At 46.8% G+C, this 27,270-nt stretch overlaps 1 protein-coding gene across 1 annotated transcript in view; it reads left to right on the top strand.

The window, feature by feature from the left end:
• The window catches only part of LOC140428900 (protein-glutamine gamma-glutamyltransferase 2-like), a 126,141-nt gene that overhangs the window by 55,620 nt on the left and 43,251 nt on the right, over window positions 1-27,270 (top strand). The window contains exon 5 of the mRNA XM_072515548.1: window positions 3,378-3,506. Within this exon, the coding sequence (XP_072371649.1) occupies window positions 3,378-3,506 (129 nt within the window). The remainder of the gene's footprint in view (window positions 1-3,377; window positions 3,507-27,270) is intronic.

The raw sequence follows: 27,270 nt of genomic DNA on the forward strand, positions 1-27,270 counted from the left end.
TATAAACTGAGATTTTGGTTGGGTAACGAATATGGAGCAAAGACAAGAAAATGGAATTGAGATTTAGATCAGCTATCATCTCGTTAAATGTCAGAATTGGCTCAGATGTCTGAATAGTCTACTCATGTTCCAGTGGCCCTAAAATGTTTTGCTTGGATAGTGACTTGTACGAACTGCACAAGTAAGATTAAGGGGCCATTTCTCCGCTTCAAGTATAAATTGGTTCGAATTTGCTTTGTAAATTAAGATGTGCTAGAGTGTTAAGTGCAAGTAGTATTTGATTTTCCCAGTCTGAGCTTATTTGTTTAATAGTTCACAAGAAGGCCTATGGAGTGTTGGCCTTTATTGGTAGAGGGATTGAGTTCCGGAGTCATGAGGTCATGTTGCAGCTGTACAAAACTCTGGTACGGCCGCATTTGGAGTATTGCGTACAGTTCTGGTCACCGGATTATAGGAAGGACATGGAAGCTTTGGAGCGGGTGCAGAGGAGATTTACCAGGATGTTGCCTGGTATGGAGGGAAAATCTTATAAGGAAAGGCTGATGGACTTGAGGTTGTTTTCGTTAGAGAAAAGAAGGTTAAGAGGAGACTTAATAGAGGCATACAAAATGATCAGGGGGTTAGATAGGGTGGACAGTGAGAGCCTTCTCCCGCGGATGGAAATGGCTAGCACGAGGGGACATAGCTTTAAACTGAGGGGTAATAGATATAGGACAGAGGTCAGAGGTAGGTTCTTTACGCAAAGAGTGGTGAGGCCGTGGAATGCCCTACCTGCAACAGTAGTGAACTCGCCAACATTGAGGGCATTTAAAAGTTTATTGGGTAAGCATATGGATGATAATGGCATAGTGTAGTTTCGGTGCAACATCGTGGACCGAAGGGCCTGTACTGCGCTGTATCGTTCTATGTTCTATGTTCTATGTTCTATGTAATTAGTGAGAAAATCTCTTAAATGGGCCTGGGGCTCAGATCATTGTTGGAGGAGAAAATGTTTTGCAAGTGAAATTTAAAGGGGTAACAGTTAACAAGGAGCCTACCGAGGGGAACAACAGCTCGGAAAAACGTTGAAGGTTGCTAAAAGGCATCCCAATGTATTAGCAGTTGTTGCCAGCTGTGTGCAAGTGACAGAGCAGCCTAATGACTGACCTCCATCTCTCAATATTGCTAAACTGAAATAAATATGGCATGAAATTCTTATGAGCGTTATTTGCTGTGCCACACTATAGCACCACCATAGAATAGTTCGACACTATGCCAGAAAGGGTACACAGCCAAATTGTCTGCCCCTGCTAGCATTTATATTCCTGGACACATGCAGACGCCATGCTGCATGGTAGCTGCAACTGTCCTTGCAGCAGATCATGTAGCATAGCCTCTGCCCATCTGTTACAAGAACCTGGAGAAGGTAGGCTTCGCTGGTTATTACCACATAGGTTTGATTGGTCTTGAAGAAGTAGTTTAGTGGTATCTTGTAAAAACAGGCAATACTACTTCCTGAGTCCATGTCACTGAAGGAACCTAACTATTTCTTATGGGTAAAAGAGGGTTAATTAATAATTGAATTAATAATTGGTTTAAAAGCTCAATCATAAGCCATTCAAAATGGATTCCATCATGACTGTGCAAAATAAATGTCTGTTTGCAAAAAGCAGACAACTTGCAAAAGAACTGGGCAAATGCAACATTTCTAACAAGGTCAGGTTGACACGAGAACTCATATGAACAATCCTTTGTCCGAAAGAAGGAATTGGCCATCATCCAATTACGTGCCCTGGATAAAATACATACCAGTATCTGATAAGCACAAATGTCACATGCCAATATATGATAAAGCCTCACTGAAGAATTTCCAGAAGCAACATAAATGTTAATTTTATGTTTGATGAAATAATATTTCTTATAATGGATTGACAACCCGCTGATCAAATAAAATGTATTAAAGATTGACTCAAACCAATCAAAGCTTTGAAGGGGCCAGACTTCATAGATAATAACAGATAATAATTTCCATAAAAAGTTAGGTTTCGGGATGATAAGTCAGTGTGCTTTTTGTCATGCTTTCAAGCTTATGCTATCTGCTTGTGCTGTGAAATTGTTATTCTAACTTAAACTGGGCAGTGTCTATTTACTGTGCATATTTGATTTGAATTGTTAATGTATCTTGAATTCAACCTATCTGTAATTGAGAGAGACAATCATTTCGACAAAGCTTCCTGCAGGGCTGAGTTGAAAACGTCTTAATAATCTGTAAAAAAGCCAATCGTCAGTAGACACACCAAATTAAAAAGGCTAATTGATATTAAAACCCAATTTCAGTTCAGTCTCGCTCTGTTCAATTCATATATGTAATATGCTAACGAAAAGACCAGAATGTATTTAAGAAAATATTAGATTTGGAGACACTAAAGACATCAAGGAGTATGGGAAGAAAGTGGGAGTATGGCGTTGAGATAGAGGATCAGGGCAGCACGGTGGAGCAGTGGGTTAGCACTGCTGCCTCACGGCACCAATGTCCCAGGTTCGATCCCGGCTCTGGATCACTGTCCGTGTGGAGTTTGCACATTCTCCCTGTGTTTGCGTGGGTTTCGCCCCCACAACTCAAAAATGTGCAGGGTAGGTGGATTGGCCACGCTAAATTGCCCCTTAATTGCAAAAAATGAATTGGGTACTCTAAATTTATTTTTAAAAAAGAGATAGAGGATCAGCACGATTACATTGAATGTTGGAACAAGTTCAATGGGCTGAATGGCCTACTCTTGCTCCTACTTTCTATGTTTCTAGCATCCTGCTACTACTTTCTTCACACAGCGCTATGCAAAATTTAACAAAATAAAGAACTTTAGGCGGCATCTCTCACAGTCTTGGAATACCCAAAAACACTTCACAATCAATGAAGTATTGTCACTGTCACAGTGCAAGGAACATACTGTGATTAGGTTGCAAGAACCTTGCAGCATCAATGGTGAATCAAGCATTCAGATCTCAACAGTCCCCCTTTATGAAGAGAAGTACTGGCCAGCACAATGTCTACCAAAGTGAGCTGTGTTACTTCTCCCTGTGAATAAATGGATGTGGGCAGGAGTCTACCTGGCATCTATCTCTCTGAAGCTCCTATTCTTTCTCCAGACATATCACCTTCAATGTTCTTACTGGCAAACCCAGTGGCACCAATTAGGATTGGGACAATGACAAAAATAAAGATAATTGAGACAAAGGCTTATGAAAAAAAAGCCTCAAAATCAGGCAAGATTTAACACAGTGGGATCCGAGTTCAAACTGGGTGTGTATCTAACAATTATTGATTGTTAAACATTAACAAATTTCACAGTTTAAAATAGATGGATGCTGTACATTTTATTATTGATTCTTGCTTTCAGTTTGAAGACGGAATTTTGGATATTTGTCTGAAAGTGTTGGATAATAGCTTGAACTACCGGAAGAATCCGGATGAAGATTGTTCTCAAAGGCATGATCCTGCTTATATCAGCAGGATTGTGGCAGCTATGGTAGGAACTGAAAACCTAATGCCTTCTGCTTCCATTAATAATTTAATTATCTCCACAGGAAGGAAATTAACTGTTCTCCATATATTTGTCCTCTGTTATCATAGTAACAAATGACCATTGAATGGATTTGGCTACGTTTTTTTTTTCAGTTGTCCTAATTTGGTAAGATATTCAAAACTTTATTACTACAATGACATTTATGTAAAAGACATTCATGAAAAATTGGATTTTTGGATTCATTCACAATGTTATAGCTATAAGAATGAAGCAGGTGCACAATATCTATGTACAAGGGCTGGTGGTTTTATAAGAGACTTAGTAAATAAGTATTAATTATTGATACACAAATAGAGATGAGATGAAAGCTCCCCCAAAACTAAGTGGCCTGTTGGGTGTGCAAATGTCATTTCTCAAAACAAGGAGTCTTAGGTTTGTGTCCCTGGCTGAATTCATAAAACCAGATGGCGTGTGATAGGCAAGTGCACATCCCAAGAGAATGGATCGGGCGAACATCAGCTCAGGCTGCTCTCAAGCACCCCTTCACACCAGGCTTGAGCGGAACAGCTGGGATATGGGAATAACTTGCATTGCCAGCCCACTGGAAAATATTGAAACGATTGAAGAAAGTCCAGAAACAATTCAGTCTTACAGATTATCTTAAAGGCAGTGGTAAAGTTACCTATCTGCAGAATGACTCCGCACGTGCAGGTTTGGTTGATGCATATGGTCTAATTTAAATAACTCCCTCTGCAAGTGGCCGTGCAATAAAAATCCATTTTCTTTCAAAGTTGTGATCCAGTATCCTTCACAAATACTAATTCTTCTATCCTTGTTGCGGTTGTGGCTGTCACTTCCAATTGAATGCCTGTTTGTCTATTTTATTTTAGAATGAGGCAAAACAACTGTGAAGCCAGTGGATTGATTGTTAGTAATAACTAGCAAGATGGCCATGAAATCAGCATTTTGACCTGTGCAGTAATTGCTGCAAAATTCTGCTTTGCCTCCTGTCAATAGAGTCCACGTGTAGCAAAATAATACTTTGGAATATTATGTTATCATAGAATTTACAGTGCAGAAGGAGGCCATTCAGCCCATCGAGTCTGCACCGGCCTTGGAAAGAGCACCCTTCTTCCACCCTATCCCCGTATCCCAGTAACCCAACCAAACCTTTTTGGACACTAAAGATAATTTATCATGGCCAATCCACCTAGCCTGCACATATTTGGACTGTGGAAGGAAACCGGAGCACTCGGAGGAAACCCAAGCACACACGGGAGAGCGTGCAGACTCCACACAGACAGTGACCCAACCCGGAAATCGAACCTGGGACCCTGAGCCGTGAAGCAACTATGCTAACCACTGTGCTACTATGATGCCTATATTTACCTCCTTTTCCTTATTACCTGATTTATTATATATTATATATTATATATATATTTGCCTTATTCGAATATCAGTCAACTCTCACTGTTCTGTTATGGGGAAGCAGCTAATTTCCCGATACAGTGACGGTATTGTATAAAACTAAAAGCCAAATTTGGTTCTGTCATCCCGCACAGATAATTTTATAACTTAAGTATTTGCATGTATCCCTTTGCCATGTACAGCGGAGCTTGCTGCCAGCCACCATTATGTACAGCCAGCAGTTGGGTGGGATGTTACCTGCCCCCCTTCCCCCCGCAGTATGTTTCGGGGTGGAGGAGGCCGCCCACCCGCCATTGACCAATGGTGGACACTTCCGGTCCTGTTTTCCTATTCACACCCTCTATTGCAGGGAACCTGTGCCGGGGAGTCACTGTTGGCAGGATCAGAAGACCCCACCGGCGGGAATGGCCGGACAATTTCTGCCGTTATCATTACTGCAAAGATTGTTATCCAGTTCTGGTGGCAAGATTGTTTTTCCCATTTTAATTTGCAGTATTATTTGGCCCAGTTCAGAAAATGGATGAATGTTGCTCCGGAAAAATGTAAATATTAAATGCAATTATGCTAAAATAACCTATTCTGACCACTTTGTTTAATAGCCAGTATGAGATTTCTTCTTCTGCCATTACTCGCTAATCAGTATAAATATCCATCTAAGAAGCTCTATGTTTCTCGTCATGGTTCTGTGTGTCCATGTGTAGCTGATGAGCCCGATCCGAGAGCTCCATCTTCAACTGCACATTTGGCAGATGATTCCAGAAGGAAGGTTTGACCTTGGATTCCATATTGTCGGTGTTCCTTTCTCGGGCTCCTTTTCTGGGCCTCCTCTTGCCATCGGAAGTTCTCGAAGAATTGACCTTCAATCGGGAGATTCCTCTAAGAAGATCTCTTCAGATGCAGATGTTGATGTCTATGTTGCATTTCTTGAGGTAAGCCTTCAGGGTGTCTTAGAAGACCTTCCCTCGTCCTTCTTTTGCTCGGGAGCCTTCCTTGAGCTGGGCAAAGAAGATTTGCTTTGGCAGTCGGGACTCTGACATCAAGTGGCCGGCCCAGTGGAGTTGGTTTTGGATGATCATGGCCTTGATGCTGGTGCTCATGACTCCTTGAAGAACACTAATGTTCGCATGCCTGTTCTCCCAGCTGGTGTGAAGAACCCATCTCAAAAGCATTGATGGCACCTCTCCATGGCCTTGAGGTGGAGTCTGTATGTAGTCCAAGATTCTGAGCCATACAGAAGAGTTGGGAGAATGACTGCCTTGTACAAGAGGATCTGTGTGTCAGCAAACATTTATCATTAGGTGTCCAAAAGAGGCACTCGTGGACTGGGATACAATGTTGGATCTCCTCATCGATGTCAGTCTTAGATGAAAGGTGGCTCCCCAGGTTGGGGACTGGGTGACCGCTATACAGAACGCCTCTGGTCCGTTCGCAAGCAGGACCCAGACCTTCCTGTCATTGCCATTTCAGCTCACTGTCCTGCTCTCACGTCCACATGTCTGTCCTTGGCTTGCTGCAATGTCCCTGTGAAGCCCAGCGCAAACTTGGGGAACAGCACCTCATCATCGGATTAGGCACGTTACAGCCTTCCGGACTTTTTAAAAACAATTTCCAATTAAGGGGCAACTTGGTGTGGCCAATCCACCTACCCACCTACCAAAGATGTGCTGGGTAGGTGGGTTGGCCATGCTAAATTGCCCCTTAATTGGAACAAATGAATCGGGAACTCTAAATTTATTTTAAAATACTTTGATTTTCTGACCACGGCTAGATCAGCCTGCTGGATTTGGTTTTCCAGTCGGGTTGGGGATGTAATAAACTATTTATAGGGCACCTTTTCTAGCCCTTTCTCCATGCGGGGTGAGCACAGTGGATCCTGAAGAGGGCTGCTCAGCCGTGAGGAAAGCTGCTGAAACGCTCTCCTGTTCCTATTCCAAGAGCGAGATGACTGAAGTGCACCACCTACGTGTTGGTCTGATCTTACAGTCCTGTCCCTGTCACCTCTCGCCGATAGCTAAAGGGCTTTTCTATGTGGGGGTGGGGGTGGGGGTGGTGTTGGCTTCCTCTAGGTAGACGCCTGGTGTGAGACATCTTTTAACATAGGTATAGTAACGACAAGGGGCATCTGACATGTTCACAGGAAGACGTTTATTCAGCGAACAGTGGCACATACATAGGGCCCAATTGCACATTACTGGATAAATGCAAATTACTGCGGATGCTGGAATCTGAAACAAAGAGAAAATGCTGGAAAATCTCAGCAGAGAAATTCTCCAGAAGGGTCTTTTGGACTCAAAACATAAGCTCATTTACCTCCCTACAGATTGTGACAGACTTGCTGAGATTTTCCAGCATTTTCTCGTTGGTTGCAAATGACTGGATCCTTACTCCTTTTGGCGACGAAAGAGGACAACTTATTTTACAAATGCTGGTTAATTCCTGGTCCAATCAAGAAAACGAAACAATCATGCCCAGCTGGATGAACCACATGCAGGTTATTATACCCCTCCCCACTCCCCCAAAAAGTCAGAAAATCCGTTGAAAGGTGACCCCAGAGGAAAAGAGGATCAATATTAAAAAAATAGAAAACGAAACTGGTGTGACAACCACAACGGCCAAGCGACAACAAAAAGGTAGAGGGCGGGATTCACCATTTGGCCACACTGAAATCGTGAAACGCGATTGGGCGGAGAATAGGTTCCGACGCCAAAATTGCTATGGGCGCCGATTTGATGCCAAATTGCGATTCTCCGTTACCTCGACAGCGGCGCCAATGCACACCGGAATGCACGAACAGTAAACACCGTTTGCATATCATTCGCGGGCCAGACCCAGTATAATCCAGGGCCTCTGCCATTTTCCTCCTTCAATGCGCCGAATTCAAAGAACAAAGAAGAACAAAAAAAAGTACAGCACAGGAACAGGCCCTTCGGCCCTCCAAGTCTGCACCGACCATGCTGCCTATCGAAACTAAAATCTTCTTCATTTCCGGGGTCCATGTCCCTCTATTCCCATCCTATTCATGTATTTGTCAAGATGACCCTTAAACGTCACTATCATCCCTGCTTCCACCACCTCCTCTGGCAGTGAGGTCCAGGCACCCACTACCCTCTGTGTAAAAAGCTTGCCTCGTACATCCCCTCTAAACCTTGCCACTCGCACCTTAAACCTATGCCCCCGAGTAATTGACCCCTCTATCCTGGGAAAATGTCTCTGACTATCCACTCTGTCGATGCCCCCCATAATTTTGTAGATCTCTATCACGTCGCCCCTCAGCTTCCTTTCGTTCCACTGAGAACAAACCGAGTTTATTCAATCCCTCCTCACAACTAATACCCTCCATACCAGACAACGTCCTGGTAAATCTCTTCTGCATCCTCTCTAAAGCCTCCACATCCTTCTGGTAGTGTGGTGACCAGAATTGAACACTATACTCCAAGTGTGGCCTAACTAAGGTTCTATACAGCTGCAACATGACGTGCCAATTTTTATACTCAATGTCCCGGCCAATGAAGGCAAGCATGCCGTATGCCTGCTTGACTACCTTAGAACATAGAACATAGAACAATACAGCGCAGTACAGGCCCTTCGGCCCACGATGTTGCACCGAAACAAAAGCCATCTAACCTACACTATGCCATTATCATCCATATGTTTATCCAATAAACTTTTAAATGCCCTCAATGTTGGCGAGTTCACTACTGTTGCAGGTAGGGCATTCCACGGCCTCACTACTCTTTGCGTAAAGAACCTACCTCTGACCTCTGTCCTATATCTATTACCCCTCAGTTTAAAGTTATGTCCCCTCGTGCCAGCCATTTCCATCCGCGGGAGAAGGCTCTCACTGTCCACCCTATCCAACCCCCTGATCATTTTGTATGCCTCTATTAAGTCTCCTCTTAACCTTCTTCTCTCCAACGAAAACAACCTCAAGTCCATCAGCCTTTCCTCATAAGATTTTCCCTCCATACCAGGCAACATCCTGGTAAATCTCCTCTGCATCCGCTCCAAATCCTCCACGTCCTTCCTATAATGCGGTGACCAGAACTGTACGCAATACTCCAAATGCGGCCGTACCAGAGTTCTACACAGCTGCAACATGACCTCCCGACTCCGGAACTCAATCCCTCTACCAATAAAGGCCAACACTCCATCGGCCTTCTTCACAACCCTATCAACCTGGGTGGCAACTTTCAGGGATCTATGTACATGGACACCTAGATCCCTCTGCTCATCCACACTTTCAAGAACTTTACCATTAGCCAAATATTCCGCATTCCTGTTATTCCTTCCAAAGTGAATCACCTCACACTTCTCTACATTAAACTCCATTTGCCACCTCTCAGCCCAGCTCTGCAGCTTATCTATATCCCTCTGTAACCTGCTACATCCTTCCACACTATCGACAACACCACCGACTTTAGTATCGTCTGCAAATTTACTCACCCACCCTTCTGCGCCTTCCTCTAGGTCATTGATAAAAATGACAAACAGCAACGGCCCCAGAACAGATCCTTGTGGTACTCCACTTGTGACTGTACTCCATTCCGAACATTTCCCATCAACCACCACCCTCTGTCTTCTTTCAGCTAGCCAATTTCTGATCCACATCTCTAAATCACCCTCAATCCCCAGCCTCCGTATTTTCTGCAATAGCCTACCGTGGGGAACCTTATCAAACGCTTTGCTGAAATCCATATACACCACATCAACTGCTCTACCCTCATCTACCTGTTCAGTCACCTTCTCAAAGAACTTGATAAGGTTTGTGAGGCATGACCTACCCTTCACAAAGCCATGCTGACTATCCCTGATCACATTATTCCTATCTAGATGATGATAAATCTTGTCTCTTATAATCCCCTCCAAGACTTTACCCACTACAGACGTGAGGCTCACCGGTCTACAGTTGCCGGGGTTGTCTCTGCTCCCCTTTTTGAACAAAGGGACCACATTTGCTGTCCTCCAGTCCTCTGGCACTATTCCTGTAGCCAATGATGACATAAAAATCAAAGCCAAAGGTCCAGCAATCTCTTCCCTGGCCTCCCAGAGGATCCTAGGATAAATCCCATCAGGTCCCGGGGACTTATCTATTTTCAGCCTGTCCAGAATTGCCAACACCTCTTCCCTACGTACCTCAATGCCATCTATTCTATTAGCCTGGGGCTCAGCATTCTCCTCCACAACATTATCTTTTTCCTGAGTGAATACTGACGAAAAATATTCATTTAGTATCTCGCCTATCTCTTCAGACTCCACACACAATTTCCCATCCCTGTCCTTGACTGGTCCTACTCTTTCCCTAGTCATTCGCTTATTCCTGACATACCTATAGAAAGCTTTTGGGTTTTCCTTGATCCTTCCTGCCAAATACTTCTCATGTCCCCTCCTTGCTCGTCTTAGCTCTCTCTTTAGATCGTTCCTCGCTACCTTGTAACTATCCATCGCCCCAACTGAAACTTCACACCTCATCTTCACATAGGCCTCCTTCTTCCTCTTAACAAGAGATTCCACTTCCTTGGTAAACCACGGTTCCCTCGCTCGACGCCTTCCTCCCTGCCTGACCGGTACATACTTATCAAGAACACGCAGTAGCTGATCCTTGAACAAGCCCCACTTATCCAGTGTGCCCATATTTGCAGCCTACTTCTCCACCTTATCCCCCCCAAGTCACGTCTAATGGCATCATAATTGCCCTTCCCCCAGCTATAACTCTTGCCCTGCGGTGTATACTTATCCCTTTCCATCATTAACGTAAACGTCACCGAATTGTGGTCACTGTCCCCAAAGTACTCTCCTACCTCCAAATCCAACACCTGGCCTGGTTCATTACCCAAAACCAAATCCAACGTGGCCTCGCCTCTTGTTGGCCTGTCAACATATTGTTTCAGGAAACCCTCCTGCACACACTGTACAAAAAACGACCCATCTATTGTACTCGAACTATATCTTTTCCAGTCAATATTTGGAAAGTTAAAGTCTCCCATGATAACGACCCTGTTACTTTCGCTCTTATCCAGAATCATCTTCGCCATCCTTTCCTCTACATCTCTAGAACTATTAGGAGGCCTATAAAAAACTCCCAACAGGGTGACCTCTCCTTTCCTGTTTCTAACTTCAGCCCATACTACCTCGGAAGAAGAGTCCCGATCTAGCATCCTCTCCGCCACCGTAATATTGCTCTTGACTAGTAGCGCCACACCTCCTCCTCTTTTGCCTCCTTCTCTGAGCTTACTAAAACACCTAAACCCCGGAACCTGCAACATCCATTCCTGTCCCTGCTCTATCCATGTCTCCGAAATGGCCACAACATCGAAGTCCCAGGTACCAACCCATGCTGCCAGTTCCCCTACCTTGTTTTGTATACTCCTGGCATTGAAGTAGACACACTTCAAACCACCTACCTGAACACTGGCCCCCTGCTGCGACGTCAAATCTGTGCTCCTGATCTCTATACTCTCATTCTCCCTTACCCTAAAACTACAATCCAGGTTCCCATGCCCCTGCTGCATTAGTTTAAACCCCCCAAAGAGCACTAACAAATCTCCCCCCCAGGATATTTGTGCCCCTCAGGTTCAGATGTAGACCATCCTGCCTGTAGAGGTCCCACCTTCCCCAGAAAGAGCCCCAGTTATCCAGAAATCTGAATCCCTCCCGCCTGCACCATCCCTGTAGCCACGTGTTTAAATGCTCTCTCTCCCTATTCCTCATCTCACTATCACGTGGCACGGTCAACAACCCAGAGATAACAACTCTGTTTGTTCTAGTTCTGAGCTTCCATCCTAGCTCCCTGAAAGCCTGCCTGACATCCTTGTCCCCTTTCCTACCTATGTCGTTAGTGCCAATGTGGACCACGACTTGGGGCTGCTCCCCCTCCCCCCTAAGGACCCGGAAAACACGATCCGAGACACCACGTACCCTTGAACCTGGGAGGCAACATACCAAACGTGAGTCTCTCACGCTCCCACAAAATCTCCTATCTGTGCCCCTGACTATAGAGTCCCCAATTACTAATGCTCTGCTCCTCTCCCCCCTTCCCTTTTGAGCAATAGGGACAGACTCCGTGCCAGAGGCCCGTACCCCATGGCTTACCCCTGGTAAGTCCCCCCCCCCACAAGTATCCAAAGCGGTATATTTGTTTCTCAGGGTAACGACCGCAGGGGATCCCTGCACTGACTGCTTTTTCCCAGTCCCTCTTACAGTTACCCACCTATCTCCAATCTTTGGTGTAACTAATTCCCTGAAGCTGCTATCTATGACCCCTTCTGCCTCCCGAATGATCCGAAGTTCTTCCAACTCCAGCTCCAGTTCCCTAATTCGGTCTTGGAGGAGCTGGAGATGGCAGCACTTCCTGCAGGTAAAATCAGCAGGGACACTAACTGCATCCCTCACCTCAAACATCCTGCAGGAGGAACATTGCACTCCCTTCCCTGCCATTCCTCTAACTTTCTACCAAGACCTGGCTAACAACTAAATTACATTTTTTATAAAAAATAATAATAATATAATAAAATATGGTACTTACCTCAGACCAATGGGTTTCCTCTCCACCAGAATTTATTGGTGAGGGTCTTCCCCGACGTCCGCGGGTCGACTTCCTGTTCCCGCCTAAAACACTAATTTTTAAAAAAAAATTCTCAGCTCCTGCTGAAATTGACTAACCAGCCAGCTCCACTCCCGCCAAAATCGACTTGGCCTGCCCCTGCAAAGACAAGTGGACAGGACAAGGACAGACTTACCTCCCAGCAGCCACTTCCGCACTGCTCCCGCTGAAACTGACTCACCAGCTGTTCTCCCGCCGAAATCGACTGGCCTGCCCCTGCAAAGACAAGTGCTTTTAAAGGACAGACTTACCTCCCAGCAGCCACTTCCGCACTGCTCCCGCTGAAACTGACTCACCAGCTGTTCTCCCGCCGAAATCGACTTCTCCAATTGTGTTGCCCCTTTCAGTGACCTGTGGACCTGTACACCTAGAACTCTCTGACTCAATACTCTTGAGGGTTCTACCATACACTGTATATTCCCTACCTGTATTAGACCTTCCAAAATGCATTACCTCGCATTTTTCCGGATTAAACTCCATTTGCCATCTCTGCGCCCAAGTCTCCAAACGATCTAAATCCTGCTGTATCCTCTGACAGTCCTCATCGCTATCCGTAATTCCACCAACCTTTGTCGTCCGCAAACTTGCTAATCAGACCAGTTACATTTTCCTCCAAACCATTCATATATACTACAAACAGCAAAGTCACAGCCTTCCAATCAGAAAAGCACCCTTCCATTGCTACTCTCTGCCTTCTATGACCTAGCCATTTCTGTATCTATCTTGCTAGCTCACCTCTGATCCCATGTGACTTCACCTTTTGTACCAGTCTGCCATGAGGGACCTTGTCAAAGGCCTTACTGAAGTCCATGTAGACAACATCCACTGCCCTACCTGCATCAATCATCTTTGTGACCTCCTCGAAAAACTATCATGTTAATGAGACACGATCTCCCCTTCACAAAACCATGCTGCCTCTCACTAATACGTCCATTTGCTTCCAAATGGGAGTAGATCCTGTCTCGAAGAATTCTCTCCAGTAATTTCCCTCCCACTGACATAAGGCTCACCGGCCTGTAGTTCCCTGGATTATCCTTGCTACCCTTCTTAAACAAAGAAACAACATTGGCTATTCTCCAGTCCTCAGGGCCATCACCTGAAGACAGTGAGGATCCAAAGATTTCTGTCAAGGCTTCAGCAATTTCCTCTCTTGCCTCCTTCATTATTCTGGGGTAAATCCCATCAGGCCCTGGGGACTTATCCAACTTAATATTTTTCAAGACGCCCAATACCTCGTCGTTTTGGATCTCAATGTGACCCAGGCTATCTACACACCCTTCTCCAGACTCAATATCCACCAATCCCTTCTCTTTGGTGAATACTGATGCAAAGTATTCATTTAGTACCTCGCCCATTTCCTCTCCACACATAGATTCCCTCGCCTGTCCTTCAGTAGGCCAACCCTTTCCTTGGCTACTCTCTTGCTTTTTTTGTACGTGTAAAAAGTCTTGGAATTTTCCTCAACCCTATTTGCCAATGACTTTTCGTGACACCTTTTAGCCCTCCTGACTCCTTGCTTAAGTTCCTTCCTACTTTCCTTATATTCCACACCGGCTTTGTCTGTTCCCAGCCTTCTAGCCCTGACAAATGCCTCATTTTTCTTTTTGACAAGGCCTATAATATCTCTCGTTATCCAAGGTTCCTGAAATTTGCCATATTTATCCTTCTACCTCACAGGAACACACCGGTCCTGAATTCCTTTCAACTGACATTTGAAAGCCTCCCACATGTCCCATGTTGATTTACCTTCAAACATCCGCTCCCAATCCAGGTTCTTCAGTTCCCGCCTAATATTGTTATAATTAGCCTTCCCCTAATTTAGTATATTCACCCGAGGACCACTCTTATCCTTGTCCACCAGCACTTTAAAACTTACTGAATTGTGGTCACTGTTCCTGAAATGCTCCCCTACTGAAACTTCTATCACCTGTCCGGGCTCATTCCTCAATACCAGGTCCAGTACAGCTCCTTCCCTCGTTGGACGTTCTACATATTGTTTTAAGAAGCCCTCCTGGATGCTTCTTACAAACTCCACCCCGTCCAAGCCCCTGGCACTAAGTGAGTCCCAGTCAATATTGGGGAAGTTAAAGCCTCCCATCACAACAACCCTGTTGCTTTTACTCCTTTCCAAAATCAGTCCACCGATCTGTCCCTCTGTCTCCCGCTGGCTGTTGGGAGGCCTGTAGTAAACCCCCAACATTGTGACTGCATCCTTCGTATTCCTGATCTCATCCCATTTAGTGTCGCTGCCCTCTGAGGTGTCCTCCCGCAGTACAGCTGTGATATTCGCCCTAACCAGTAGCACAATTCCTCCACCCCTTTTACATCCCCCTCTATCCCGCCTGAAACAATTAAATCCTGGAACGTTTATCTGCCAATCCTGTCCTTCCCTCAACCAGGTCTCTGTAATGGCAACAACATCATGGGCGAGATCCTCCGACCCGCCGCCGGGTCGGAGAATCGCCGGGGGCTGGCGTGAATCCCGCCCCCGCCGGTTGCCGAATTCTCCGGCACCAGATATTCGGCGGGGGCGGGAATCGTGCCGCGCCAGTTGGCGGGCCCTCCCCCGCGATTCTCCGGCCCGGTTGGGCCGAAGTCCCGCCGCTAAAATGCCTGTCCCGCCGGCGTAGATTAAACCACCTACCTTACCGGCGGGACAAGGCGGCGGGGGCGGGCTCCGGGATCCTGGGGGGGGCGCGGGGAGATCTGGCCCCGGGGGGTGCCGCCACGGTGGCCTGGCCCGCGTTCGGGGCCCACCAATCCGCGGGCGGGCCTGTGCCGTGGGGGCACTCTTTCCCTTCCGCCTTCGCCACGGTCTCCATCATGGCGGAGGCGGAAGAGACTCCCTCCACTGCGCATGCGCGGGAATGCCGTCAGCAGCCGCTAACACTCCTGCGCATGCGCCGCCCGGAGATGTCATTTCCGCGCCAGCTGGCGGGGCACCAAAGGCATTTTCCGCCAGCTGGCGGGGCAGAAATTCATCCGGCGCGGGTCTAGCCCCTTAAGGTTGGGGCTCGGCCCCCAAAGATGCGGAGCATTCCGCACCTTTGGTGCGGCGCGATGCCCGACTGATTTGCGCCATTTTGGGCGCCAGTCGGCGGACATCGCACCGATACCGGAGAAATTCGCCCCATATTCCAAGTACTAATCCAAGCTCTAAGTTCATCTGCCTTACCTGTTATACTTCGTGTGTTAAAACATATGCACTTCAGGCCACCAGTTCCGCTGTTTTCAGCAACACCTCCCTGTCTGCCCTTCCTCACAGCAATACTGGCCCTATTTCCTAGTTCTCTCTCAATTTTTTCACCTTCTGACCTATTGCTCCGGTACCCACCCCTCTGCCATACTAGCTTAAAACCTCCCGTGTGTGTGGTTCCATTCCCAACGGCGTGGAAATCGTGGAAATGGCTTTCGTGACTGATGAGGAAGTGAGAGGAGGTTGGACACCGAGAAGAGCAATAGTGGGCTGCTTGGCCGGACACTGGCCGAGGTGGGGGGGAGGGCTGCCAGCGCCGGGGGAGGGGGGTGGGGTGACGGGGGCACAGGCCAACTGGCCAGGATGACCCCCTAAGGGGTTTGGGGGCATGGGTCTACGCGCCAGTGCATCCCACTGACCACGCATCTCGGACCCTCGTTCTGCAGAGTGACACAGGTCGTATGCGTGCCCCCAGACCCGGGCCCCACCCTCTGCAACCCCTCCCCTCCAACATGGCCGCACTCGGCGGCGGCCCATCCGGGGTAGCACCCACAGTTTCCCCTATGGGGGCTGTGGTGGATCCGTGGTCGATACCCCTGGCAGGAGCAGTGGCAGCCGACGATACCCCTGGCATCAGGGATGTCCGCCAGGGTGCAGGGATTGGGGGGGGGGCAAGGAGGGACATGCGGGGACAGAGCCTGCAGTGCCAACCAGGGCCACCAAATAGCCCGGTGGACCTGATTGCGCATGGGGGTATGCGCAATGCTAACATGTCTTGGAATATAAACAGGCTTGGAATATAAAAGCAGGGATCTGCTTCTGAAGCTTTATAAAGCATTAGTTAGGCCCCATTTAGAATACTGTGAGCAATTTTGGGCCCCACACCTCAGGAAGGACATACTGGCACTGGAGCGGGTCCAGCGGAGATTCTCACGGATGATCCCAGGAATGGTAGGCCTAACATACGATGAACGTCTGAGGATCCTGGGATTATATTCATTGGCGTTTAGGAGGTTGAGGGGAGATCTAATAGAAACTTACAAGATAATGAATGGCTTAGATAGGGTGGACGTAGAGAGGTTGTTTCCATTAGCAGGGAAGACTAGGACCCGGGGGCACAGCCTTAGAATAAAAGGGAGTCACTTTAGAACAGAGATGAGGAGAAATTTCTTCAGCCAGAGTGGTGGGTCTGTGGAATTCATTGCCATAGAGGGCGGTGGAGGCCGGGATGTTGAGTGTCTTTAAGTCAGAAGTTGATAAATGCTTGATTTCTCGAGGAATTAAGGGCTATGGAGAGAGAGCGGGTAAATGGAGTTGAAATCAGCCATGATTGAATGGTGGAGTGGACTCGATGGGCCGAATGGCCTTACTTCCGCTCCTATGTCTTATGGTCTTATGTCAGCATTTCACCCCCTGCAGACAATGGATATTGGAATTCAACCAGCAATGTTGTCCTTCTTGCTGGTCGCTGCAGCCCTTAGGATGCCCTGCTGCTGTACGGGCTGGAGCTGCTCGAGGAGGAGGGGGAAGCTGCAGCAATGGAGCATGCCGCAGAGCGCCAGGTGGCAGCTGCCCAAGATGGAGAGCGAGCCATCCAACAGGCCAAGGAGGTGCCACATGAGGACATGTGTGTACTGGCAGCTATTGTCTTTTGAGGACCTGCTGGCCACTCATGCCATCGAAGACTCCGACTGTGCAGAGCGACAGTGCGACATGTCTGCCAGATGATGGCACACCTGGCACCGTGGGGGTATGGGGCAGGACACCCTACCCCGGTAGCCATCAAGGTGATGGTCACCCTGAACCTCTATGGCACAGGGCTCTTCCAGGGGCAAAGTGGGAACCTGTCCGGGACCACACAGGCCTCGGTGGATAGGTGCATCCGTGCCATCATGGAAGCCCTATTGTTATGGACCAGGATGTGGAGAACCCCAAAGTGTATCATGGAGTTCACCTCACCCACAACTTTTAATAGATTGTGGTATGGGGAGCACACGATCCACTCTACAGGTGTGGTACAGCAGAAATGGAAAGGTATTTTTTGAAGCAAAACAATGTTTAGTCTATGAACTTAAGTTAACCCTTTTAAAACATACAGTGAACATCTTAGCAACCATCAATTCAGATACAACCCCCAAAGAATACAACACCAAGTAAACCTGAATAACTTCCCAAACAACATCCAGAAGACAAAAGAAACACCTTTTAACAGAAGCACGTTAGGTTTACATTCACTACGGCGAACATTTATAATTCTGAATTCACCAAATGATCAAGAGATAATCTTTTCATGGCAGAGAGAACAGCAGTACACCTGCTTTGTGTGGCTTCAGCTCCAATACTGAAAACGAAACTAATACACACCCTGCAGCAAACAGCCTAAAACAAAAGTAAAAAGCTGACAGACAGCCCAGCTCCACCCACACTCTGACATCACTGCACTAATATGAGCAGCCAACATTTCTTCAAGCGACATTCTCATGACACCTCCCCCCAAGAAAAAAAAACCCATCAACTTCAAGATGGTTTCATTTTTCACCTTTTCACTATTCTTTAAGAAATGCACACAGTAAATATACTTTTTTGATTCAAAAGACAACACACGCAAATGAGTATGATAATATAGTCCATTTTTTTCCCTTTTTCCTCCAACTGGAATTCTTCTCGATTGACAGTCTCTTTGAACAAAAAGGTCTCTACACGATCCATCCATTTCTCTATGCCTCGGCATTTCTCTTTAAAGTCAGATACTTTAGTTCAATCTGATCACAGACTCCCTTGTAATTCTCCAACTCATGAGCCTTTGTTATCACAGCTTTCAGGCAGTCAAATGCCTGTTGAAAGTCCGCTGTCCATTGAAATTTTCAACGTTTCTTCAGCAAGTTCATCAGTGGAGCAATCACTCCACAAAACTTTTGCACAAATGTTCGATCAAATCCACTCATGCCAAGAAATCACATTATTTCCCTTTGTCTTGATGGTATCGGAAACTCCTCAATAAGTGTTGTCTTCACATCCCATGTGACCATTCGAGCCTGTCCATTTGTATGGCCAAGGAAAGTGACTTGGACTATTTCAAATTCACTTTTGGCCAATCACCAAACCCGCCTCCTGAAGTCGATCAAAAAACTCCATCAGATGTTTTAACTGTTCTTTTCACGTCTGGCTGAAAATTACCAGATCGTTGATGTATACCGCATAATTGGGTAATCCTGAAACAACTTTGTTAGTTAACCGTTGAAATGTGGCTGGGGCGTTTTTCAAGTCAATGGCATAACTTTGAATTGGTATATACCATCTGGAGTCACAAAAGCTGAAATCTCCTTTGCCTTTTCGGATAAAGGTACCTGCCAGTAACCTTTAAGTAAACCCAGTTTGGAAATAAAAGCTGATTGTCCCACTTTCTCAATGCAATCCTCCAAAGTGGGATAAGATAAGAGTTCGTTCTTAACCTTTCTATAGTCCACACACAACCGTTGGGTACCATCTGGTTTAGGTACCATCACGATGGGTGAGCTCCATTGGCTGCAACCCACTTCAATTATGCCATTTTTAAGCATACTCTCAATCCCTTTGTTAACCTGTGCCAATTTTAAAGGGTTTTGTCTATATGGATGTTGTTTGATTGGAATAGCATTTCCCACATCCAGATCATGTATAGCCATTGTAGTATTTCCCAATTTATCTCCACAAAATTGCCCATGTAATATCAATAACTCTTTCAGGTCAGTTTTTTTTTCCTCTGGAAGTTAACTCAACAAGTTATCCCAATTTTTAAGAACATCCTCGTTTTCCAATTTAATTTGAGGTATGTCAAATTCCAAGTCATCTTGATTTGGTTCATCACTTTGAGTTAGAATCATTAAAACCTGCTCCTTTTTCTCTCCTTCCCTTTCAAAGTACCTTTTAAGCATATTCACATGACACACTTAATGATTTTTCACTCTATCTGGCGTTTTTACCACATAATTCACCTCACTTAATTTCCTTTCAATCTGATAAGGCCCACAAAACCTTGCTTTTAAAGGTTTACCTACCACTGGTCACAATACTAAGACTTTATCTCCATAGGCAAAACTATGAACTTTGGATTTCTTGTCCTCTACCCGTTTCATCACATTTTGTGCCACTTTTAGATCTTGTCTAGCCAATTAATCATTCCCTAAAATTTGACTCGGAATCCAATAATGTAAGGGGCGATTCTCCAATATGGAGGCCAAGTGTTCGCGCCGTTGTGAACGCCGTCGTGTTTCACAACGGCGCAAACAGGGCCCGGGCACGACCTATTCTGGGCCCCACAGGGGGCCATCATGGCGCTGGAGTGGTTCATGCCACACCAGCGTCCTTACGCAGCGCCAAATGTGTGCATGCGCAGTTGGGGCAGCCCAATCCTGCGCATGCGCAGGGAACGTCTTACGCACGCCGGCCCCTTACCAACATGGCGCCGGTGTTCTGGGGCCGCGCACGGAAGGAGGTAGGCCCGGGGGGGGAGAGGCCAGCCCGCCAATCGATGGGCCCCGATCGCGGGCCAGACCCCAGCGGAGGCCACCCCGGTGAAGGAGCCCCGAGCGGCCCGGTGTGCATCGCGCGCTGCTGGTTTCCGGGGGGTGGGCAAATCGTGCCACGCTGCCCCGGCGATTCTCCCACCCGGCATGGGGGGGGGGGTGGAGGGGGGGGAGAATAGTGCCCGTAATTTTCCGATTTCTCAGTCACCAATTTTTCCTTAATTTAAGTGGTCCTCTTACCTCATGACCAAAAATTAGTTCAAAACGATTGAATTTGGTTGACTCATTAGGTGCATCCCTAATTGCAAACAGTACGAATGGAATTCCTTTTTCCCAATCCTCTGGATAATCTGGACAATAAGCCCTCAACATTGTCTTTAATGTCTGATGCCACCTCTCTAACGCTCCCTGCGATTCTGGATGGTACCAGTTGATTTAAATTGTTTTATTCCTAAGCTATCCATAACTTCTTTGAATAACCTTGAGGTAAAATTTGATCCTTGATCCGATTGTATTTATGTGGGTTGTCTATATCTAGTAAAGAATTTAAGTAACTCCTCCACAATCCTTTTAGCTGTAATATTACGTACTGGAATGGTCTCTGGAAACCTAGTAGACACATCCATTATAGTCAAAAGATATTGACTCTCACTTTTGTGTTTTAGGAAGCGGTCCTACACAATCAATTAGGACCCTTGTAAAAGGCTCCTCAAATGCTGGAATGGGTATTGAGGGCACTGGTTATATCACTGCTTGAGGTTTCCCTATCACTTGACATGTGTGACATGATTGACAAAATTTAACTACATCTTTATGTAGTCCAGGCCAATAAAAATGTTTCTGGATTTTAGCTTGAGTTTTCCTTATTCCCAAAGGACCTCCACTGGTACCTCATGTGCAACTTGCAAACCTCCTTCCAATACCCTACCGGCAATACTACTTGATGAACCTCTGCCCACTTTTCATCCGCCTGCATATGTAAAGGTCTCCATTTTCTCATCAAGACATTACTTTTACGGTAATAACACTCTGGTATCCACTCAGATTCCTCTTCCGTGTATGATTTCTGATACATCTGTTTTATTTCTACATCTTTCTGTTGTAACTCCGCCAATTTTCTTGAACTAAAAATATCCGCCTCATCCTCCGCCTGTTCTTTTCCAACCATCTGATCAAAAATCGTTTCTGATAATTGCACTTCAACTTCATCTTCACTCTTTGATTTCTCTTGTCTTAACCTGTGATTTTGCATCCTTGTTATCAGACAATCAGGAAAAATCCCAGGATATTCGTCCTTCAACACTTCAGTTGTCTGATTTTGCATTGGCTTATCAACCACAGTAGGCATCACTCCAACCTGCAATCCAGCTATATCATTACCAAGATAAATTGTACTCCTGGACAAGATAGTTTATTACTCCTACTACCACTTCATCACTCTTCACTGGACTTTCCAACCTTACCTTATATAATTGAACACTACTCCTCTCACCCTGAATTCCACAAATTACCACCTTTTCTAGCAACATTCTTCCCAAACTACATAACTCCTCATCTCTTACCATTAAAGATTGACCAGCTCCCGTATCTCTTAAAATTGTGACTTCTTTCCCTACTTCTCCTGATACACATGAGTAAACTTTACCCACACAAGTAAATTCTTTAATGACATCTGGACCTTCTTATCAATCACTTCTTGATCAGGTTGTACAATCTTTTGCACCTCCTTCGCTTCACTTGGGCTTTCCTTTACCACTTTGACAGACCCAACTGTCTTATCCTGTTTTACCACATCAGACTTCCCAGTGCTTTTCTTCAACCACCAACACTGTGACTTTACATGGCCTAGTTTATTACAGTGAAAACATTTGAAACTTTTCATGTCTTTTCCACCCTCCTGGATTTCTTTTTTAACCTGAGGTACACTCTCCTTAGTATCTCCCATCAGATCACCTTTACTTTTACCACTTGAGTATTTCTCATGTCCCCAGTTTCTATCCCTCACAGGCTGAAACTGATGCCGGAAACCAAGCTTTGATTTATGAACTAATTCATAATCATCTGCCATTTCTGCTGCTAACCCCACAGTTTTAACCCTCTGCTCTTCCACATGAGTTCTCACTACATCAGGAATTGAATTTTTAAACTCCTCCAAAAGTATAATTTCTCTGAGAGCTTCATCCATTTGGTCTATTTACAAAGCCCTTATCCACCTATTACTCTGTTTGAGCCTTTCAAACTCCATGTATGTTTGACCAAATTCTTTCCTTACATTTCTAAACCTTTGTCTGTAGGCTTCAGGCACTAGTTTGTATGCACCTAAGCTGGATTTTTTCACCTCCTCATATGTCCCAGATACATCCTCCGGTAGTGATGCAAACACTTCACTAGTCCTACCTACCAGCTTTGTTTGAATCAGTAATACCCACATGTCCTGTGGCCATTTCATTTATTTAGCTACCTTCTCAAATGAACTGAAAAAGGCTTCAACCTCCTTCTAATCAAACCTTGGCAATGATTGGACATATTTAAATAGATTCCCACCAAGCCTTCGACTTTGACGCTCTTTCTCACTACCCTCATCATGATCCTCAAACTGTACATTTCCCTTTACGTCTGTCAATTTTAACTGACTGTCATGTTTCATGGCCATTTTCTGAAGTTCAAACTCTCTTTATCTTTTTCCTCTCTATCTCTTTCTTTTTCCACTCTCTTTCGTTTTCTTCTCTTTCCTATTCAAGCTGCTTTAATTCTTTCTCATGTTCCATTTGTTTCATTTGCAACTGAATTTTTTGCCATTTCCAATGAGTCAATCTGTATCACAGGCAACTTTAAATGCTTAGCCACCGCCATAATTACCTCATCTTTTTCCATTTTGTCAGGTCATGTTAACTGGAATGTTTTTGCAGAATCTAACAGTCTGCTTTTAGTCTCTGTCCGTAAGGTACTACGTGTGACCGTCTTCACCCAAAAAAACTTCAGAGCCTCTGAAAGAGCCATTGTCCACAACACACTCCCTACTTAAACTAGAATACCACACCTGATAAGCAACCACAATATGCTCACCCCTCACTGTCTTTAAGTTCACTAAACCAATCCAATAGATAGACTTCTATCTCCCTCGAGCCCCCAATTTGTTATGGGCCAGGGTGTAGAGAACCCCAAAGTGTATCATGGAGTTCACCTGACCCAGAACTTTTAATAGATTGTAGTATGGGAGCACACGGCCCACTCTAGAGGTGTGGTACAGCAGAAATGGAAAAGTATTTTTTAAAGCAAAGCAATGTTTATTCTATGAACTCAAGTTAACCTTTTTAAAACATACAGTGAACATCTTAGCAACCATCAATTCAAATACAACCCCCAAAGAATACAACGCTAAGTAATCATTAATAACTTCCCAAACAACATCCAAAAGACAAAAGAAACACCTTTTAATAGAAGCATATTAGGTTTACATTCACTACGGAGAACATTTATAATTCTGAATTCGCCAAATGATCAAGAGATAGTCTTTTCATGGCAGAGAGAACAGCAGTATATCTGCTTGGTCTGGCTTCAGCTCCAACACTGAAAACGAAACTAAAATACACCCTGCAGCAAACCACCTTAAACGAAAGTAAAAAGCTGACAGACAGCCCAGCTCCACCCACACTCTGACATCACTGCAGTAATATGAGCAGCCAAACATTTCTTAAAGCGACATTCTCATGATACTATATGCCAAGGCGGCACAATACATCCACTTCAGTGTGGACCGAGCCCCCAGGGTTCGCTGCCATTGACTGGATGCCCCGAGTCCAGGGGGTGAGTGACGGGATGCAAGTCCCCCTATGGGCACATGCAGTTGACAGACCACTGTACACAAACCAAAAGGGGTACCACTCAGTAAACCTGCAGCCAAAGGTGACCATAAGATGCGCATCATACACGCCTGCGCCGACACCTGGGCAGCGTGCATGGCGCCTTCATCCTGGCACACTCAACGGTCCTGACATATTTGAGACTCCCCTCCCTGACTGGGGGGTTGGCTCTTGGGTGACAGGGGTTACCCACTACGGTCGTGGCTGATGACACCTATGCGGAGGCCACAGACCAACATGGAGACCCGCTACAATGACACCCATAGAGCTACCAGAAGCATGATCAAGTGGTGCATCGGCCTCCTGAAGGCGCAGTTCAAGTGCCTGGACCGCTCCGGATTGGCCCACCAGTATGATGCTGAGAGGGTCGCCCGCATCGTGGCGGTCTGCTGTGTCTTTCACAACATCGCTTAACAGAGTGATAATGTGCCGGAGGAGAAGGTGGAACACAAGGCCTTGTCCGACAAGGAGGATGCGGGGGGAGGGCGAGGACGGGCAGGATATGGGGCCAAGGCAGGCACTGGAGGCCACGCGATGTGTGCGCCAGGTCCAGCGCGCACAGGACGCTCTGATCACTCCTGCCCAGTCCCTTCGAAACATCTGGGGTGGTAGTAGTGAAGGTGTGGGGTGGGTGTGGGGGGGGGGGGGGTTCATGGTGTGGAACCCAGGCCACCCACAGGGTCCACGCATTCCCCCCTAACGTCTGCCCATTCCACCCCCACCCATCACACCCATCTGACAGAGTACGGAGACATGTTGTAATGGTGTTAACAGGTGTTTAATGTGAACAAATATGTACAGATTTGTGCCCTAGCCCCAGTAACTAAACTGTGCTCTATACCTGTGCCAACTTAACTGGTATCTAACTTTCTGGTTTTACGGGCCCTGACGCTACACCTAGGTGGTCCCCAGAGGGTGCAGCAGGAGTGGAGGCAAGCTGCTGTGATTCCTGCCCTACGACCTGCGTCTCCATTGGCAGGCGTCTTCTCGGATGCGCCTGGCAGCTGCTCAGATGGCCCAGGTGGATTGCTGCCACCCCGTTCTGCTTGTTGCCCACCAGATGCCCCAGGGATAGGAGTGGGGGGGGAGTCCGAGGTGCTGTGGTATTCCAGCACCTTCCCTGCGGGACTCACCGGCACGGTCCCCATCACCTCCTCCTCCCTCGGGATGCCCGATGGTCCCCGTCATGGGACGGGAGCGCAAGCGGAGTTATCCGCTGCGGCTTCCCCACCACTTGGCGCTGCCAGTCCTTGAAGCCTGCTCTGGTTCCAACCAGGGTTCGCACGCTCGCAGCCATGGAGCATAGGTAGTGGACCATCTTCGTCTGGGACTGTGCTGCACCACCCATTGACTGTGCCACCATCTTCTTGATTTGTGTCACATCAGCCAGTGACTGCAGCATCTCCCTCTGGGACTGGGCCACCTCCCTCTGTGTCTTCGCCATGTCGGCCAGGTTAATGCCGCCATGGCCTACTGTGACTGGACAACGCTCAGGACCACCGCTTCAATGTCAAGGTATGGCACATGACTACCTATCCAGGTGGCTCTGGGAAAGGCAGTACCCTGTCCTTGGCCTTGGACACGCTGATCCATAGTCAAAACCGATGCCCCCAATGCATCCCCCGCGGATACCACCCGTGCGGTGTGGGCCTGGGTGGCCATGCATGGTCGGCACCACCTCCTGCTGCTGCAGGCGGTTGGACTCGTTCAACTGCACTTGATGGTACTGGATGCTCGCTTACAAATTCAGCCAACACAGGCAGAAACCAGCAGGCGCAGGTTTGCTGTGTATTTAACTCCGCAAAAGCCCAGACAGCATCAATACCAGCGACCATCAGCATAATAATGTAGCAGCCAGCTACATACAATGAGCAATCCTTGGGAACAATAGCAACATTTGGGACACAGAAAACTAAGCCGGACTCCCCGGCACCAGCAGAAGCCAACACAAAAGAGGTTGACGAACACCTCAAGACCGCCCATCGATCAAGGAACCGCTCCAGTATTGGAGAAATCGAACCAAACAATTGGAACGAAGTCCAATCACCTAGAACCAGGTACAGGGTCCGCCCGGAAAGGCGGGAAGCCCCTGGGGACTATAAAAGTTAAGCCCCAAGTTCAAATCGTTCTTCTTGACCGGGTCACCTAGCAACGCGAACCAACCCTTGACAGTGACCGGTGCAGCTGCCGCCGAGAGACCGTCAGTCTTAAGTCAATGCTCGCTACGAGATAGGCACTCCTAGCTACCAATCTGTCCCAACTTCGAATCCCGCAGACTCAGAACCGAACGAAAGGCCAGTATAGGCCTGATAGTCGTAGAAGTAGCTTAGACGTAGAATTTGTGCATGAGTAGCGATTACTGTGTATAATAAATGTGCTTTGATTTGAATCTTACTAATCGGTGTATTGAGTTATTGATCATTACTTGGACTTGAACCTCGTGGCGGTATCATAAAGATACCTGGCGACTCGAGAGCAAAGGTTATAAAACAGAGCCAATTGAACCAACCAAAAGTTAGCAACACAACCCCACATGTAGTCCCTGGCTCTACAATTGCATATTCATTATGGATGGCACCTGTCTGGACGGCAGTTAGTTCCTCGGATCAGCCTGCCCTCTGAGCGTTCGCCCCCTCGGGTGTTCCTACCTCCACCTGCTGTACTGGACCAGCTGTGTGGTGAGCACCAGAGAGTGGCCCACGAACCTGTTCACTAACATTCCCAATCGAGGTAAGTTTCTCTGGGATGGTGGAGGGTGATGGAGACAGCTATAGTGAGAAATCACTGTCATGCTCTGGCCTGAGCTCCAGAGTCTCCTGAGTCTTGCGTGAAGGGCTGATATCGCATTGCTCTCAGCACTGGTGCCTGGCCCATGGTGGGGGGGACCCAAGGTTTGGGTGCGGGGGGGGGGGGGGGGGCGGCGACAGGCAACACTCCGTACACCCCTACGCTTGCCACTAGTGTCAGCTTACAAATGTGGAGGGGGGCGGGGATTTACAGGCCCACCAAAAATGTTCAGGGAGCTGTCGCCCCAGAATTTTGCACCGTATTAATCTAGTTTAAGCATAACATAAAACAAAGGCCCGGGCTGAATGTCACAAGACCAACATTAACACCCGGAATGCCCAGTCAACTCAACATCAACGGAGTCAGTCACACACATATCAAATCAACA

This window comes from Scyliorhinus torazame, chromosome 8, assembly GCF_047496885.1.
Source record: "Scyliorhinus torazame isolate Kashiwa2021f chromosome 8, sScyTor2.1, whole genome shotgun sequence".
NCBI lineage: Eukaryota > Metazoa > Chordata > Chondrichthyes > Carcharhiniformes > Scyliorhinidae > Scyliorhinus > Scyliorhinus torazame.